The sequence below is a fragment of the Diabrotica virgifera genome, chromosome 9 (assembly GCF_917563875.1).
Source record: "Diabrotica virgifera virgifera chromosome 9, PGI_DIABVI_V3a".
In the NCBI taxonomy this organism is placed as follows: domain Eukaryota; kingdom Metazoa; phylum Arthropoda; class Insecta; order Coleoptera; family Chrysomelidae; genus Diabrotica; species Diabrotica virgifera.
The window spans coordinates 92,678,060-92,692,357 of NC_065451.1; the positions used below are offsets into that span (position 1 = coordinate 92,678,060).

The window sequence follows — 14,298 nt, forward strand, 5'->3', positions numbered from 1 at the left end:
ATACTCTTCGACACTTTCGAGCTCACTTACATTTAAGTCGATTGTGATATTTTTATTTGTCATCACTTTTGTTTGATTTAAATTCATTTTTAAGACGATTTTCTCAGATCATTGTTCAAGCTCCTTTAGCATGTAGGTTAGTTCCTCTGTATTGCTGCTTATTTGCTAGGTCATCAGCAAATCTTAGATGACTTATAAATCTGTCATCAATTTTAATTTACTATTAATACACTTAACATTAATTTAAAAAAATTAACATAAACAAGTACTTTTATGTCAGGGTGTACAAATTGTTATATTAACATCATTAAATCAGTATTAACAATTTATTTTATGTATTCAAATCTAACTGTTCTCGCAATTCTTGAGGTACGTCAAAGAACATTGATTCAACTCCAAATTGAGCAATAACTTTCTTCAAACTGTCAATGTTAACTTCGTCCTGGTGATGTGACCAAATAGTAAAACTAGAATTATTATTTTTAGTTGAATCTAACAGCTCTTTCATCTTGTCTCTATTTGTGTTGGCTATTAAACAAGCTCTGACGGCAAAGGTAATAGTATTGATTACCTAAAAATGTAATAAGTAAGTTAGTAAAGTTAGTGGGACATATTATTCTTTAATTAAATTCAATTTCTTTAAGTATATTAGTATATTAATCAAAGAGGCCCCATGTATATCTTACGGGGCCCCTTCCAAAACGGAGATAATAATAGCTATCAAATCTTTTGAGAAACAACAAGTCCTCGGAAATCGACAACATTGCTGCCGAAATACTAAAAACTGATCCGCATCTAACTGCTGAACTTTTGCTCCGCATTTAATGACTGGAAAAAGGTAACACTATTAAACTTACAACAAAGGGCAACTTTACACCACACTGTGCTACTGTGCACCGTAAACCAAATTTTCACGACCATCATACTGAAAAGATTAACAAAGTTGAATTTCGAGATAATCAAGCAGGCTTTAGACCAGAATCCTCCTGTACGGTTGAATGGAACACATCCATATAGAGGGATAAAACGCAAAATAAACGCAAAATGTAGCGATTTTGTACATGCACTGAAAATTTTCTAAAGAATACTGCACTCGAGAATTTACAACAAAATAGAATTAAGCCAACTAGTGCAACTAAGCGAAACACAGTTTGGTTGCAGAAACAATCTTGGAACCAGAAAAGAATTATTCAGTTTGAAAGTCACGGTTCATAGATGTAGGGATATTGTACAACTGGTATGTACCTATACAGTGAGGACGTTTAGGCTGGAATAAATTCATTTTCTCGAGAATGGGCGATTTTAGAGAGAAATCCCGAAACAGGTCGATTTTTACTTTTGAATTATGATTTTTTGGCATATAAGTCATACAAGTGACATCATCCATCTGGGAGTGTTGACGTAAGCGATGATTTTTTTAAGTAGGGAGTAGGCGTCGTGTGATAGCTCATTTGACAGATTATTTATTTCTCTATTTAGTCTGGGCTGATTATCGGAGAATAGGCCATTTTTGGGAAAAGTTATTTACCAGCAATTTTATTGCTGGAATCGAAGCTTATGATTATATATATTAATAATATAGGTATGCAAAGTCCGCAGATAGTGTGCTACTTTTTTTATTAACAAAATGGCACCTACAAAACGTGTTTTTTTCAATTTTTGCTTCATAACTTCGAACATTTTAACTTTACACCAAAAACACTTTAATAAAAATTCACCGAAATTAAATTCTGTATAAAGAAATGTTTTTCCCGATCTGCTCCGACGAAAATTTTCCTCGGAAAATGCTGGTTTTCCCAACAAAATCTTTAAATTTTAGATAAGTAATTATCTACCACTAATAATTAAATAACTCGCTGACATAAAAGCTTTCTTGGTTTGGATTATAGTTCCAAAAGCCGGTGAAAATTAAACGAATATTTTAGCAACAATTCAATTGTTAATTAATAATTTACGGTCGCAATAATAACCAAAATAATTATGATACACTGATCAAACTTTGAAATCTTATAAAGATGAGATGCCTATTTAATATTTTGTCGACAAAATATAAATTTTTAATTTTTTTGAATAATGTTTAAATGCTTAAAAAAATATAGTTATAAACAAATTAACGTTTCTCAGAAAGTTTTTATTATATTCTAATTTTAAAAAAATAGGTAAAATGCGTATTTCAAATATCTTGAAAATGAATGCTTTAAAACTTTTTTGCAACCATTTGCAAAAAAGTTATGAAACAGCAAGGTAAACATACGATTACTACGTTGTTTATAATTTTTTTTTCTTTCAAAGCGTAAAAGTGAGTTTAAAGTACAAGCTAATTACTTACAAAAAATATCGATTATTAGTTTAATGGTTATAATTTAATTAAAGCTTATAAATATTTTTTTTTGTAATTTACACGCGCGAAAGTAGACTAATACAGTACCGTAGCTAAATTTTCACTCGAAGCGACGACCGCCGCGCGACGTATAGTAGTATTTGTATGCTGCGTGTCAATCGCTTCAAGTGAACATTTTAGCTCCGCCTCTGTATCAAGCCTACTAAAAAAACATTTTTAATATTTCATTAAAATATAACCATTGAACTAATGTTTGATATTTTTTGAGAGTAATTAGTTTGTACCATAAACTCACTTTTAAGCTTTGAAACAATTAAAACAAATTCTAAACAACGGAGTAATCGTATGTTAACTTGGCTGTTTTATAACTTTTTTGCAAATGGTTGGACAATTTTTTTAAAGCATTCATTTTCAAGACCTTTGCAATACGCATTTTGAGTATTTTTTAAAATTATAATATAATAAACAATTTCTGAGAAATTTTAATTTGTCTATAACTATTTTTTAAACATTTAAAGATTATGCAAAAAAATGAAAAAATTATATTTTGTCGACAAAATATTAAATAGGCATCACATCTTTATAATCTTTCTAAGTTTGATCAATGTCTCATGATTATTTTGGTTGTTATTGCGACTGTAAATTGTTAATTAGCAATTGAATTGTTACTAAAATATTCGTTTAATTTTCACCGGCTTCTCGAATTACAATCTATACCAAGAAAGCTTTGATGTCACTAAGTTATTTAATTATTGATTAATAATTACTTACCTAAAACTTTATTTGAAAATTAGAGATTTTGTTGGGAAAACCCGCATTTTCCGAGGAAAATTTTCGTCGGAGCAAATCGGGAAAAACCTATCTCTATGCAGAATTTAATTACGGTGAATTATTATTTGGGTGTTTTTGATGTAAAGTTAAAATCTTCCTTCGGAGTTAGAGAGCAATAATTGAAAAAAAATACGATTTGTCGGCGCCATTTTGTTTATAAAAAAAGTAGCACACTATCTGCGGACTTTGCATACCTATATTATTAGGACACGCGCCAACTCGTAACTTTTAATGACAAACATTTTCAAATCAAAATGTACACCGGCCAATTCGTAACTTTTCTTACCTGACCTGCCAACTTGAAACTTTCTTCAGGTGAATTCGAAACCATTGATTAAATCTAATACCTTAAATCTAAACCGAATGTTTCTTGGTTTGCTTAAAAACATTATATTTGTATTTTATGTACCTATAAAAATTGGCAAAAATTGAAATATCTTAATAAAATAATTGAAACAATAATATAGTGTTTTATTAACACGTGTTAAAAATATTATTTCCATCAAGTATAGCTCTACACGAGCTTGGTTTTTATCAAGTAATTGTAAATTTAATATTTAGATGTTTAGCAATGATAAATTATTTAAATCCATCTGATAATTTAAAAGCAAAGACATTTTCCATATGTTTATTTCAAGTCTAAAAGATTATACCTTTATTTAGTTACGAATTCACCAGTAGTTTATCGGTTACCGAAAAATTATCTGAGGGTCAAAGTTACCAATTGGCCTGTAATTAGGATGGGGGATTAAAATAGTTACGAATTCACCGGGACCCTATTATTAATATATAGGATCTTATAATTCGATTCCAGCAATAAAATTGCTGGTAAATAACTTTTCCATGAATTTTGCTAATTAGCCCAGAGTAATTCAATAATATAAACATTCACATAATTATTTAAACAGGTTGTCCAAAAATTAATATTTGAATTAAATTAATTGAGACAAAAAGAAGAATGTATGTCATTTATTTATTTCAAAATACATTCTTCTGCTTAGTCCTGTCGCCAGGGGGGGTACAACGGCCTCGTTAATTCAGATGGACTTACTCAAGTTTTTTTTATGTATTTTGACCCGTAGAACACGAATTTTTTGGGTAACAGTTGATCCGGATGTCGATAAGATTGTTATAGACCAAGAACTTGAGGAATCAAATAACAGCGATTTTTGGCAAAACAAAACAATATTTTGTATTTTTTGGGCCATTTTAAGTAAAAAATATTTCTACAAGTTTTTTCGTAGGATGCACAGTTTTCGAGATAAACGCGGTTGAACTTTAAAAAAATCGAAAAATTGCAATTTTTGAACCCGAATAACTTTTGATTAAAAAATAAAATAGCAAGTCTGCTTACCGCATTTGAAAGTTTAAGTCAAATTATATCGGTTTTGATTATTTGCATTGGTAAAAATTTATTTTTTTATTGTTTAACAAAGCTATAAACACGTAGGGTTTCCCGTGCTTTTACATGCGTTTTAACGCATGTAACGTAGAAATAGTCTTGATTGCACTAGTACCTATTCTACCTACTCGTTCGATTTTAAATGAGAAATCATAGAAACATCACTCACGCACTAGTTGTTTGTAGCTTTGTTTAGCAATAACACAATAAATTTTTAGCAATGCAAATAATCAAAACCGACATAATTTGACTTGAACTTTCAAAGGCGCTAAGCAGAATTGCTATTTTATTTTTTAATCAAAAGTTATTCGGGTTTAAAAATTGCAGTTTTTCGATTTTTTGAAAGTTCAACCGCGTTTATCTCGAAAACTGTGCATCCTACTAAAAAACTTGTAGAAATATTTTTTGCTTAAAATGACCCAAAAAATACAAAATATTGTTTTGTTTTGCCAAAAATCGCTGTTATTTGATTCCTCAAGTTCTTGGTCTATAACAATCTTATCGACATCCGGATCAACTGTTACCCAAAAAATTCGTGTTCTACGGGTCAAAATACATAAAAAAAATTTGGGTAAGTCCATCTGAATTAACGAGGCCGTTGTACCCCCCCTGGCGACAGGACTAGCTGTCAGAAAACAGAAAAAATGTTTATTTGACAAATACATATTGTTTTTCGCTTAAATTCAATGTTAAATCTGTCACCCATCTACCTCTTAGCAGTTTGAACATTTAATTTAAGCGAAAAGCAATGTTTAATTGTTAAATAAACATTTTTTCTGTTTTCTTACAGCAGTAGAATGTATTTTGAATTAAATAAGTTACATACATTCTTCTTTTTGTCACAATTATTTTAATTAAAAAAATATACTTTCTGGACACTCTGTATAAACAGTCATATTAATGTTTATATTACTGAATATAAAAGTAAATAACCTTTCAAATAAATGAGCTATCACACGACTCCGACTTTCATTTTAAAAACATCATCGATAACGACATCACGCCCAGATGGATGACGTCACCAGTATGATATACAGTGATGAGCGCCCTAATAACCGATAAAATAGCGCAATAGATGGAAACCGTATAAGTTGTGTGATAAAAAGAAATGAAACTAGTCGAGCTGGAAAATTTAGCGAAATTAACCTTTAAATTTACATTATATTGATTGTTTTCCACCTTTACACATATCAGAGGAGTATGTCAACTAAAACTGTCACTCTGACAGTGGTAGTTTCTAAACTCGTCTGATACGTCTGAAGGTGGGACACAATCAATATAATCTAAATGTATAAGCTAATATCGCTAAATTTCCCAGCTCGACTAGTTTCATTTCTTTTTATCTCACTACTTAATACGTTTTCCATCTTTTGTGCTATTTTGCCGGTTATTAGCGCGCTCATCACTGTATATGGGAAAAATCATAATTTAAAAATAAAAATCGACCTGTTTGAGGATTTCTCTCTAAAATCCCCCATTCTCGAGAAAATGAATTTATTCCAACCTAAACGTCCTTACTGTATATGTATTTTATCGACTTCAAGAAGGCCTTTGAACTGGTCACCCACGAGAATCTGACAGGTGTCTTGCAACACGTGGGAATTAATGACCAAGATCTCCGTATTATCAAGAATTTGTGTTGGCATCAATATACACTCACCGGCACAAAATTCCGCCACACAAAATTTTTGATTAAGTTTGACAATTTATAACTTTATTATTTGTGCTCAGATTTTCAAGATTCTTGCACCAGTTTGTAGGTACATGTATTGATATCGTTTTGGTATTATTCCGGTAACACAACAATTTTGCTTGCATGGGTGAATGAAAGCGTTGTATTTTCTTCTAACTTTAAAAAGTTCTGTGGAAAAATGGAAGAGCTGATTTTGTTTCATAGTCCTGTCATATTATCCCGGAGGCATCACTAAAATTTTTGTTTTTTGAATTATCCAAATATCTCTTTTCTTTTAAGAGCTGTGCCATTTCTTGTAAATAAAAACACTGATGGACACTGGATAAAATAGAGGTTGGATTAATAAGATTAGAATGGCCCGCATGCAGCCCAGATCTCAATCCTATTGAGAATTTATGGGATGACTTAAAAAAAGCTATTCGCCGTCATCCTAGGCCTCCAGAAAATTTAGTACAGTTATGGCCTTGGTAGAGGAATATCGGGTTATTCTATTCCCCAGGCAAGGAAAACACATCTTTATTCGATGACAAACAGATTGCGAGCAGTCGTTGCTGCAAGAGGTGAACATAACAGCTATTGAATTGTTTTGTTTTTAATTTTATTTTTTTTTGTTAATTCTAGTGCGTTTGATATTTTGAATTAAAAAGCCTACAAAGCAGTGCTTTTATTTACAGCTCTTACAATAAAAGAGATATTCGGATAATTCAAAAACCAAAACCTTAGTGGTACCTCCAGGATAATACAAAAGGAGTATTAATCAAGTCAAGTCAAGTCAAGTCAAATTTATTCATCACATGCGACATTATACAAAGTTGTACATGTATGAGACAAGTCAAAGTTACAGACATATATAATGTACATATTAAAAGTATATAAATTAACAAATACGACAAAACATACTTAAAAGTTATTTGTAGAATATGGCTCTAGCTCACAAATGTATTGATGTACACACCTCCGAAAGTTTGGCTGATGTAAATTCATTCGTATATCTATTGGCAATTTGTTAAAGAAACTTATGGCTGCATAATGTGTGCTACCTTACAACAAAACAGAACGATGCTGTGAAAGCATAAAGTAATTGTCTCTGAATCTTGTTGAATAAATATGGTTAAATTGAAATTTATTGAATTCATAAATTTTGCAATATAAATACATTATACACGAAAATATATACAGACCAGGAATTGTAAGAATATTATTTTGTCTAAAGATACCTCTACAAGAATCTCTAAATTTCATTTTATATATTATCCTAATAGCTCTTTTCTGAAGTACGAATATCTGCTCTAATTCAGAGGTACAACCCCAGACTTCAATGCCATATTTGGCTATTGAGTAAAAATGGGCAAAGTATACTGTTTTTAATATTGATGTATTAAAGAGACGTGAAAGAATTCTCAATGCATACCATGCGCTACTTAATCTGGATTTCAAATTAGAAATGTGGTTTGACCATTTAAAATTACTGTCTAACAGGACCCCCAGCAACTTCGTGCAGTCTGTTTTATCTATTGCCGCTTGTATAGTGGCTTGATGGTTTAATAAATTATTTGACGTGAAAATCATATACTTTGATTTCTCTTCATTTAAAACTAGTTTGTTGGATAAAAAATAACTGTTGATGGTGGATAGTATCTGTGTAGTTTTATTTTGCAAATTTTGATTGGATGTTGCTGTGACTAGAATGTTGGTATCATCCGCATAACTGATGATGTTAACTCCACTAAGTGAATTAGTTATCAAAGCTATATCATTAATATATACTATAAAAAGTAGAGGACCCAATACACTACCCTGAGGGACACCATAATGGATATCCAACGTGTTTGATTCGTATTTAAGTCCATTAGATGTTATCTTTACTTTTTGTCTTCTATTTTCTAGGTAGGAAGTAAACCATTTTAGAACTACACCACGAATACCAATCCCCTCAAGTTTTATTAGCAACAAATTATGATCCAAAGTATCAAAAGCCTTAAACAAATCGAGAAATAAACCACATGCCTTCTCTCGTCTGTCCAAAGCATCCAACACTAAGCTGACGAAATTTGCAAGAGCTGTAGTTGTAGACTTTAAAGATGTAAAACCATGTTGAAAATTATGCAAGACACTATGCTTTTTTAGGAATGCGTTTATTCTAGTATAAACCAGAGTTTCAATTATCTTTGAAAACACAGATAAGAGACTTATGGGACGGTAGTTGTTAAGGTCATCTTTATCACCACTTTTGAATAAAGGGATTACAATAGATAGTTTAAACATACTAGGAAATATTCCTTGTTGAAAAGAGGCATTACAAATATCCGTCAGTGGATCTGCGAAAGCGTGAATGCATTGTTTTAATAACTTAGGGGAAATCTGATCAAAACCACAACTGTGTTTGGATTTAAAACTTCCGACTACACTAGTTATTTCCTGTGGGTTAGTTGGGTATAAAAACATAGAACAACTATTACGGTTTTTTGATGCTGATGTAAACCCACCTATTTTAATAGGATCCAAAGCAGCAAGTAACTTTGGAGCCATTTCAACAAAATGGTGGTTAAATTTGTCTGCTAAATTATTATTATTATCACTAGGTACTTTTGAGTTGTTTTGTTTCCCGACTGTTAAGTTTACTAAATGCCAAATACATTTTATTTTAATTGATGATTCGTTTAACTGTGTCATGAAGTGACTACTTTTAGCTGCTTTTAATTTAATCGAATATTCTGTCTTTGCCAAATGAAGGACTGGCCTAAGATTACTATTTTGCTGACAGATCGTTTCTAAAAGTTTTAGCTGATCCCTTAAATTGTACAGTTCCTGCGTAAACCAATTCGAACGTGTACATTTTTTAGGTTTACATTTAAGTAGTGGAAAATGGGACCGAAAGTAATTTTGGATAGTGTTTAAAAAAGCTAATGATTTATCCTCAGCAGAAATTGTATTAAATACCTCTGACCAATTTGTTGACTTAAGGGTTTGAACAAAACGATTTATGTTCCTTTCACTATATGAACGGATGAATATATAGGCATCATTGTCTGTGTTAATGCTACATTGGAACAATTGCGCACGATGATCAGAGATAAAACCTTCCACAACCATTGTCTTTTGTTGGTGATTTATGTTTGTAGCAATATAATCAATTTGAGTTTTACTAGTTGCAGTTACTCTTGTATAATCATTTACAGTTACGGTTAAGCCATAAGAATCTAAAACATTTACCAAGTTCTGCTTACTTAGTGAATTTGATTTGAAATCTATATTAAAATCACCTGTTAATATTATAGCCTTACCTTCGGAGACCAGCACATCAACTATTAGATCCAGTTTTGACATAAAAACATCAATAAAGCCACGTCCAGGCAGATAAATACACAACACAACACAATTAAAAAGGCAATAGTCTATTTCAACAGCACTCACTTCAAAATTATATTTCTCAGATTGAGAACATATATTAGAACGTTCCTTCCAAACCACACCCTCTTTCACATAGATTGAAGACCCTCCATGTTTCCCTTGGTCACGGCAGAAAGATGAAGCCAGAGAAAATCCATTTATATGGTGTAGTTCTAGTTGTTCTTTAGATTTCCAGTGCTCAGTTAAACAGACACATACATTATGTAGACCTTCGCACTGCAGGAAGAACTCTAGTTTTTCAATGCTTGTTGATACACATTGTATATTTTGATGAAGTAAGCCAAAACTTTTTTGATTGATAGTTGAAGCATTTTTACCAACTGTGTCAAAATTAGGAGAATTGAATACTTCTAACTTATCCAATTTAAAACCAGTCTTCTAACTAACACTTGGGATATTTAATAATGTAATATCTGGATCAAAAACTAAGCTTCTTCTGTCTGTTTCTTCTTGTGGTAAAAAAAACGGCTTACAACAGCTCCGTGAGGCCAAACTTCGGGATTCATGGCCTTGTTGAAGTTCCCTGAACATATATTTACTTTGAACGATGAGTAAATTGTTGGATGTTTCGATTGAATCATTTCACATGTTGCTTCAGGAAAATTCACTTTAATTAACTCGGTTAGAGAGTCAGTTGTAGTTTCTTTATTAATTCTTGTAACATGTAGAGTTGAAATTTTTGGAACACCCTTAACCTCATCGCTATTTCTATTGCTACCTACTATAATTTTTCTTCGTCCGTTAAACTGATGTCGCCTACGCCTAATAGTTTTCCATTCTTGATCATTTTCTGCTTCATTTATAGGTATTTCATCGTTAGTAGGTTTTTCGTCCTCTACTAAATTAATGAACTGATCCATTTTTAATCTGCTTTGTTCAAAAAGCAGTCCTTTCGAAATATCTGTTTTTGTTATTGTTTGGGAATTCCCTTGTTTATTTACGTCAGGTTTTTTCTGAGTAATTACCAGTTCACTTTTTGCTGCTCTGCCCATAAAGTTTTGTTTGTGTTCTTCTTTCTTTTTTTCGGCAATATTTAAATTGGTCTTATAATGTGTTTTGGAGTTCGCAATAGTACTAGTAGATGGCGTTGTATGTATCTTTGGTGAATCTGAATTCTCTTTTAATTGTATTAATAGAAAAATTAGGTCTTCTTGTTCTTGGCACCTTTTTTCTAGATGATATGTAAGTTTACTTACAGCGTCAAGTTCCTTTTTAATGGTAATGGTCCTGTCTGATAACGTGTCACAGTGAGAACAGGTTATGGTATCTACCAAATCACAAGATTTATTGTCGCTCTTGCTGTTTATAAATTCACCAATTTTATTTATATAGGTAATCACTTGTGGATTTGCAACATTCACTGGTACTTTTAACGTCACAATTATGTCGATTAGTTCATTTTTCTTTAATTTATTTAACTCAGTCGTTAACGTGGTTGTATCACGCGCCGCCATCTTTTATTTTGTCAAAATCAGCCCTCCAATTTTTCCACAGAATTTTTTAAAGTTAGAAGAAAATACACCACTTCCATTCACCCCCGTATAATGCCTACTAAGCAAAAAATTTTTGTTACCGGAATAATAACAAATAACATCAATATATGTACCTATACAGACTGATGCAAGAATCTTGAAAATCGGAGTACAAATAAGAAAGGTATACAGTTGTGTCCAGGAATCTTTACCCGGGCGTCATTAATACCTGGCGAGATAAAACACATATTTGATAACTCAAATTTTAACCCGTGATAGGAGCAGTAGCTACTTACTGTCACTTGCTGTTGCGTTTAGTAAATTTCAATTTCCGACATATCATCGACTTATTTCGTATGCTTTAAATGATGACGCACGGGTAAAGATTCCTGGACTCAACTGTAGATTGTCAAACTCAATCAAAAAATTTGGGTGGCGGAATTTTTTGCCGGTGAGTGTATAAATATACGAATTGGTATACAATAAGATAGAGATAGATAAGGTTTATGGTATGAAAGAGGAGTACTACTAGATTCAGTATAGACAATAGAGAATATAGGTATATGAGAATAATGTCTTCTTCTTATGGTTACGTGACAACTTCATCAACAATAATTGACTTATGCTCGTTTTCAAATATGCCCGGAACATTAATAAAAAAATTTAAATATTTAAAAATTTCGAAAAACATCGATTTTTTTCTACTTTCTTTGCTTATAACTTTAAAACTATTCATTTTGGAACAAAGTCATAGGGAAATAAAATAAAGATAATTGAATTTTGTATGGTAAACGACTGGTTTAAAATGTCTTAAATTATTACCCTTTCTGCAAAATAGTAATAAATAGAAAATAAGGGGGCAAAAAGACTGTTATATTCAATGGTTTTCAACCACTTTGGTTGCACATAGAACCTTCATAATTCTTTTAGAAGATTCTTATAACATACTTAAACCGTCCACCAAATTTCATTAAAATCGACCTAATAGATTTGGCATAACAATTTTGCAATCTAATTTTTTTTTTAAAAGTTCAAATTTTTAAAAATTTCTGAACAAAAAGTAGACCATTTAGAAGTTTGCTATTTTTTTTTACATATAAAGAGGTTTTCTGCCTGTCTAATACACTTTACAGAATTAAAATCGGATTATTTCAGCGGCCTCAACACTGTTTTAAAGTTATAAACAATGTTTTGGCTTATAAACATATACAGTGAGGACGTTTGAGTTGGAATAAATTCATTTTCTTGAGAATGGGCGACTCTGGAGATAAATCCTGAAACAGATTGATTTTTATTTTTAAATTATAATTTTTTGGAATAAATATCATGCTATTGACGTCATCCATCTGTGTGTGATGATGTAATGTAAATATTGAAATTAATCCAATTCAAATTTTTTTTTTAATTCAAACTCTGTATAAATAATTATGTTAATGTTTATATTAGTTAATACAAAATTGAATAGATTTTTGATTGAGCTATCACACGGCACCTATTCTCGTTTAAAAAATCATCGATTACGTCATCACGCTCAGATGTCTGACGTCACTAGTATGATATATACAGCGTGTCTACTTGAGTTGGAAACATATGGGAAACTTTTTTATTATTAATTTTACGAAAAAAAGTTATTCTTTATAAAAAGTTCTGCATGCCCCAAAACCTAAGATTCAATTATAAGATATCAAATTTTCTCAATATTATACGAGGTATGTCAAAAAATATGAATTTCGGCTAAGGGTAAAGTACCTTTATTTCTCTCAATATCGAAAATTCTTATTATGAAAAGTTGTTTGGAAATAAAAACCAAGCTCAAATATGTAATTACATGCTTCTAATTGGAAAAAAATATTTTCCAAATTTTTCTCAAATTTATTGATAACTTCGTTTTTATTCATTACACATACGATAACTCTTTTATTATTACTTTTACGAAAAAAAGGTATTCTTTATAAAAATCTCCGTATGTCCTAAGACCGAAGATTCAACCAACAGATATGACATTTTATTAATTTTATACGAGTTATGTCAAAAAATATGAATTTCACTCAAGAGTAAAGTACCTTTATTTTTCACAATATTGAAAAGGGTTATTAAAAAAGTTGTTTAGAATTAAAAACTATGTGTCAATATGCAATTACATCCTTCTAATTGAAATACTGTGAAATATAAAGGTGCTATAATATTGAGCGAATTTCATATTTTTTGACACACCTCGTATAAAATTAATAAAAGTTGATATATCATGGTTGTGTCTTAGATTTTAGACCATGCAAAGTTTTTTATGAAGAATAACTTTTTTTCGTAAAATGAATAATAAACGAATTATCATATTTGTAATAATTAAAAACGATGTTGGGTATCCATAAATTTGAGAAAAATATTTTTTTTTTCAATAAGAAGCATGTAATTGCATATTTCATCTTAGTTTTTAATTCCAAACAACTTTTTATCATAAGAATTTTCGATATTGAGAGAAATAAAGGTACTTTACCCTTAGCCGAAATTCATATTTTTTGACATACCTCGTATAATATTGAGAAAATTTGATATCTGATAATTGAATCTTAGGTTTTGGGGCATGCAGAACTTTTTATAAAGAATAACTTTTTTTCGTAAAATTAATAATAAAAAAGTTTCCCATATGTTTCCAACTCAAGTAGACACGCTGTATATATACCAAAAAGTTAGAATTTAAAAATAAAAATCGACCTGTTTCGGGATTTACCTCCAGAGACGCCTATTCTCGAGAAAACGAATTTATGCCAACTTAAACGTCCTCACTGTATTTGTTTATAAGCCAAAAATTTTTTTATAACTTTAAAACAGTACTGAGACCGGTTAAATAATCCGATTTTAATTCTGTAAAGTGTATTATATAAGTAGAGAACCTATTTATATGTAAAAAATTAGCAAACTTCTAAATGGTCTACTTTTTCTTCAGAAAGTTTTTAAAAAATTTGAACTTTTTTAAAAAAATTTAGATTGCAAAATTATTCTGCCAAATCTATCAGGTCGATTTTAATGAAATTTGTGAACGGTTTAGGTATGTTGTTAGAATTTTCTAAGCGAATTACGAAAGTTCTAAGTTCAACCAAAGTGGTTGAAAAACATTGAATAAAAACAGGCTTATTTTGCCCCCTTATTT

At 30.8% G+C, this 14,298-nt stretch overlaps 1 protein-coding gene across 1 annotated transcript in view; it reads right to left on the bottom strand.

Annotated features, from left to right (window-relative positions):
• Positions 1-269: 269 nt before the first annotated feature.
• The window catches only part of LOC114332839 (protein FAM151B), a 36,513-nt gene continuing 22,484 nt past the window's right edge, over positions 270-14,298 (bottom strand). The window contains exon 5 of the mRNA XM_028282617.2: positions 270-571. Coding sequence (XP_028138418.2) covers positions 332-571 — 240 coding nt within the window. The 3' untranslated portion in view covers positions 270-331. The remainder of the gene's footprint in view (positions 572-14,298) is intronic.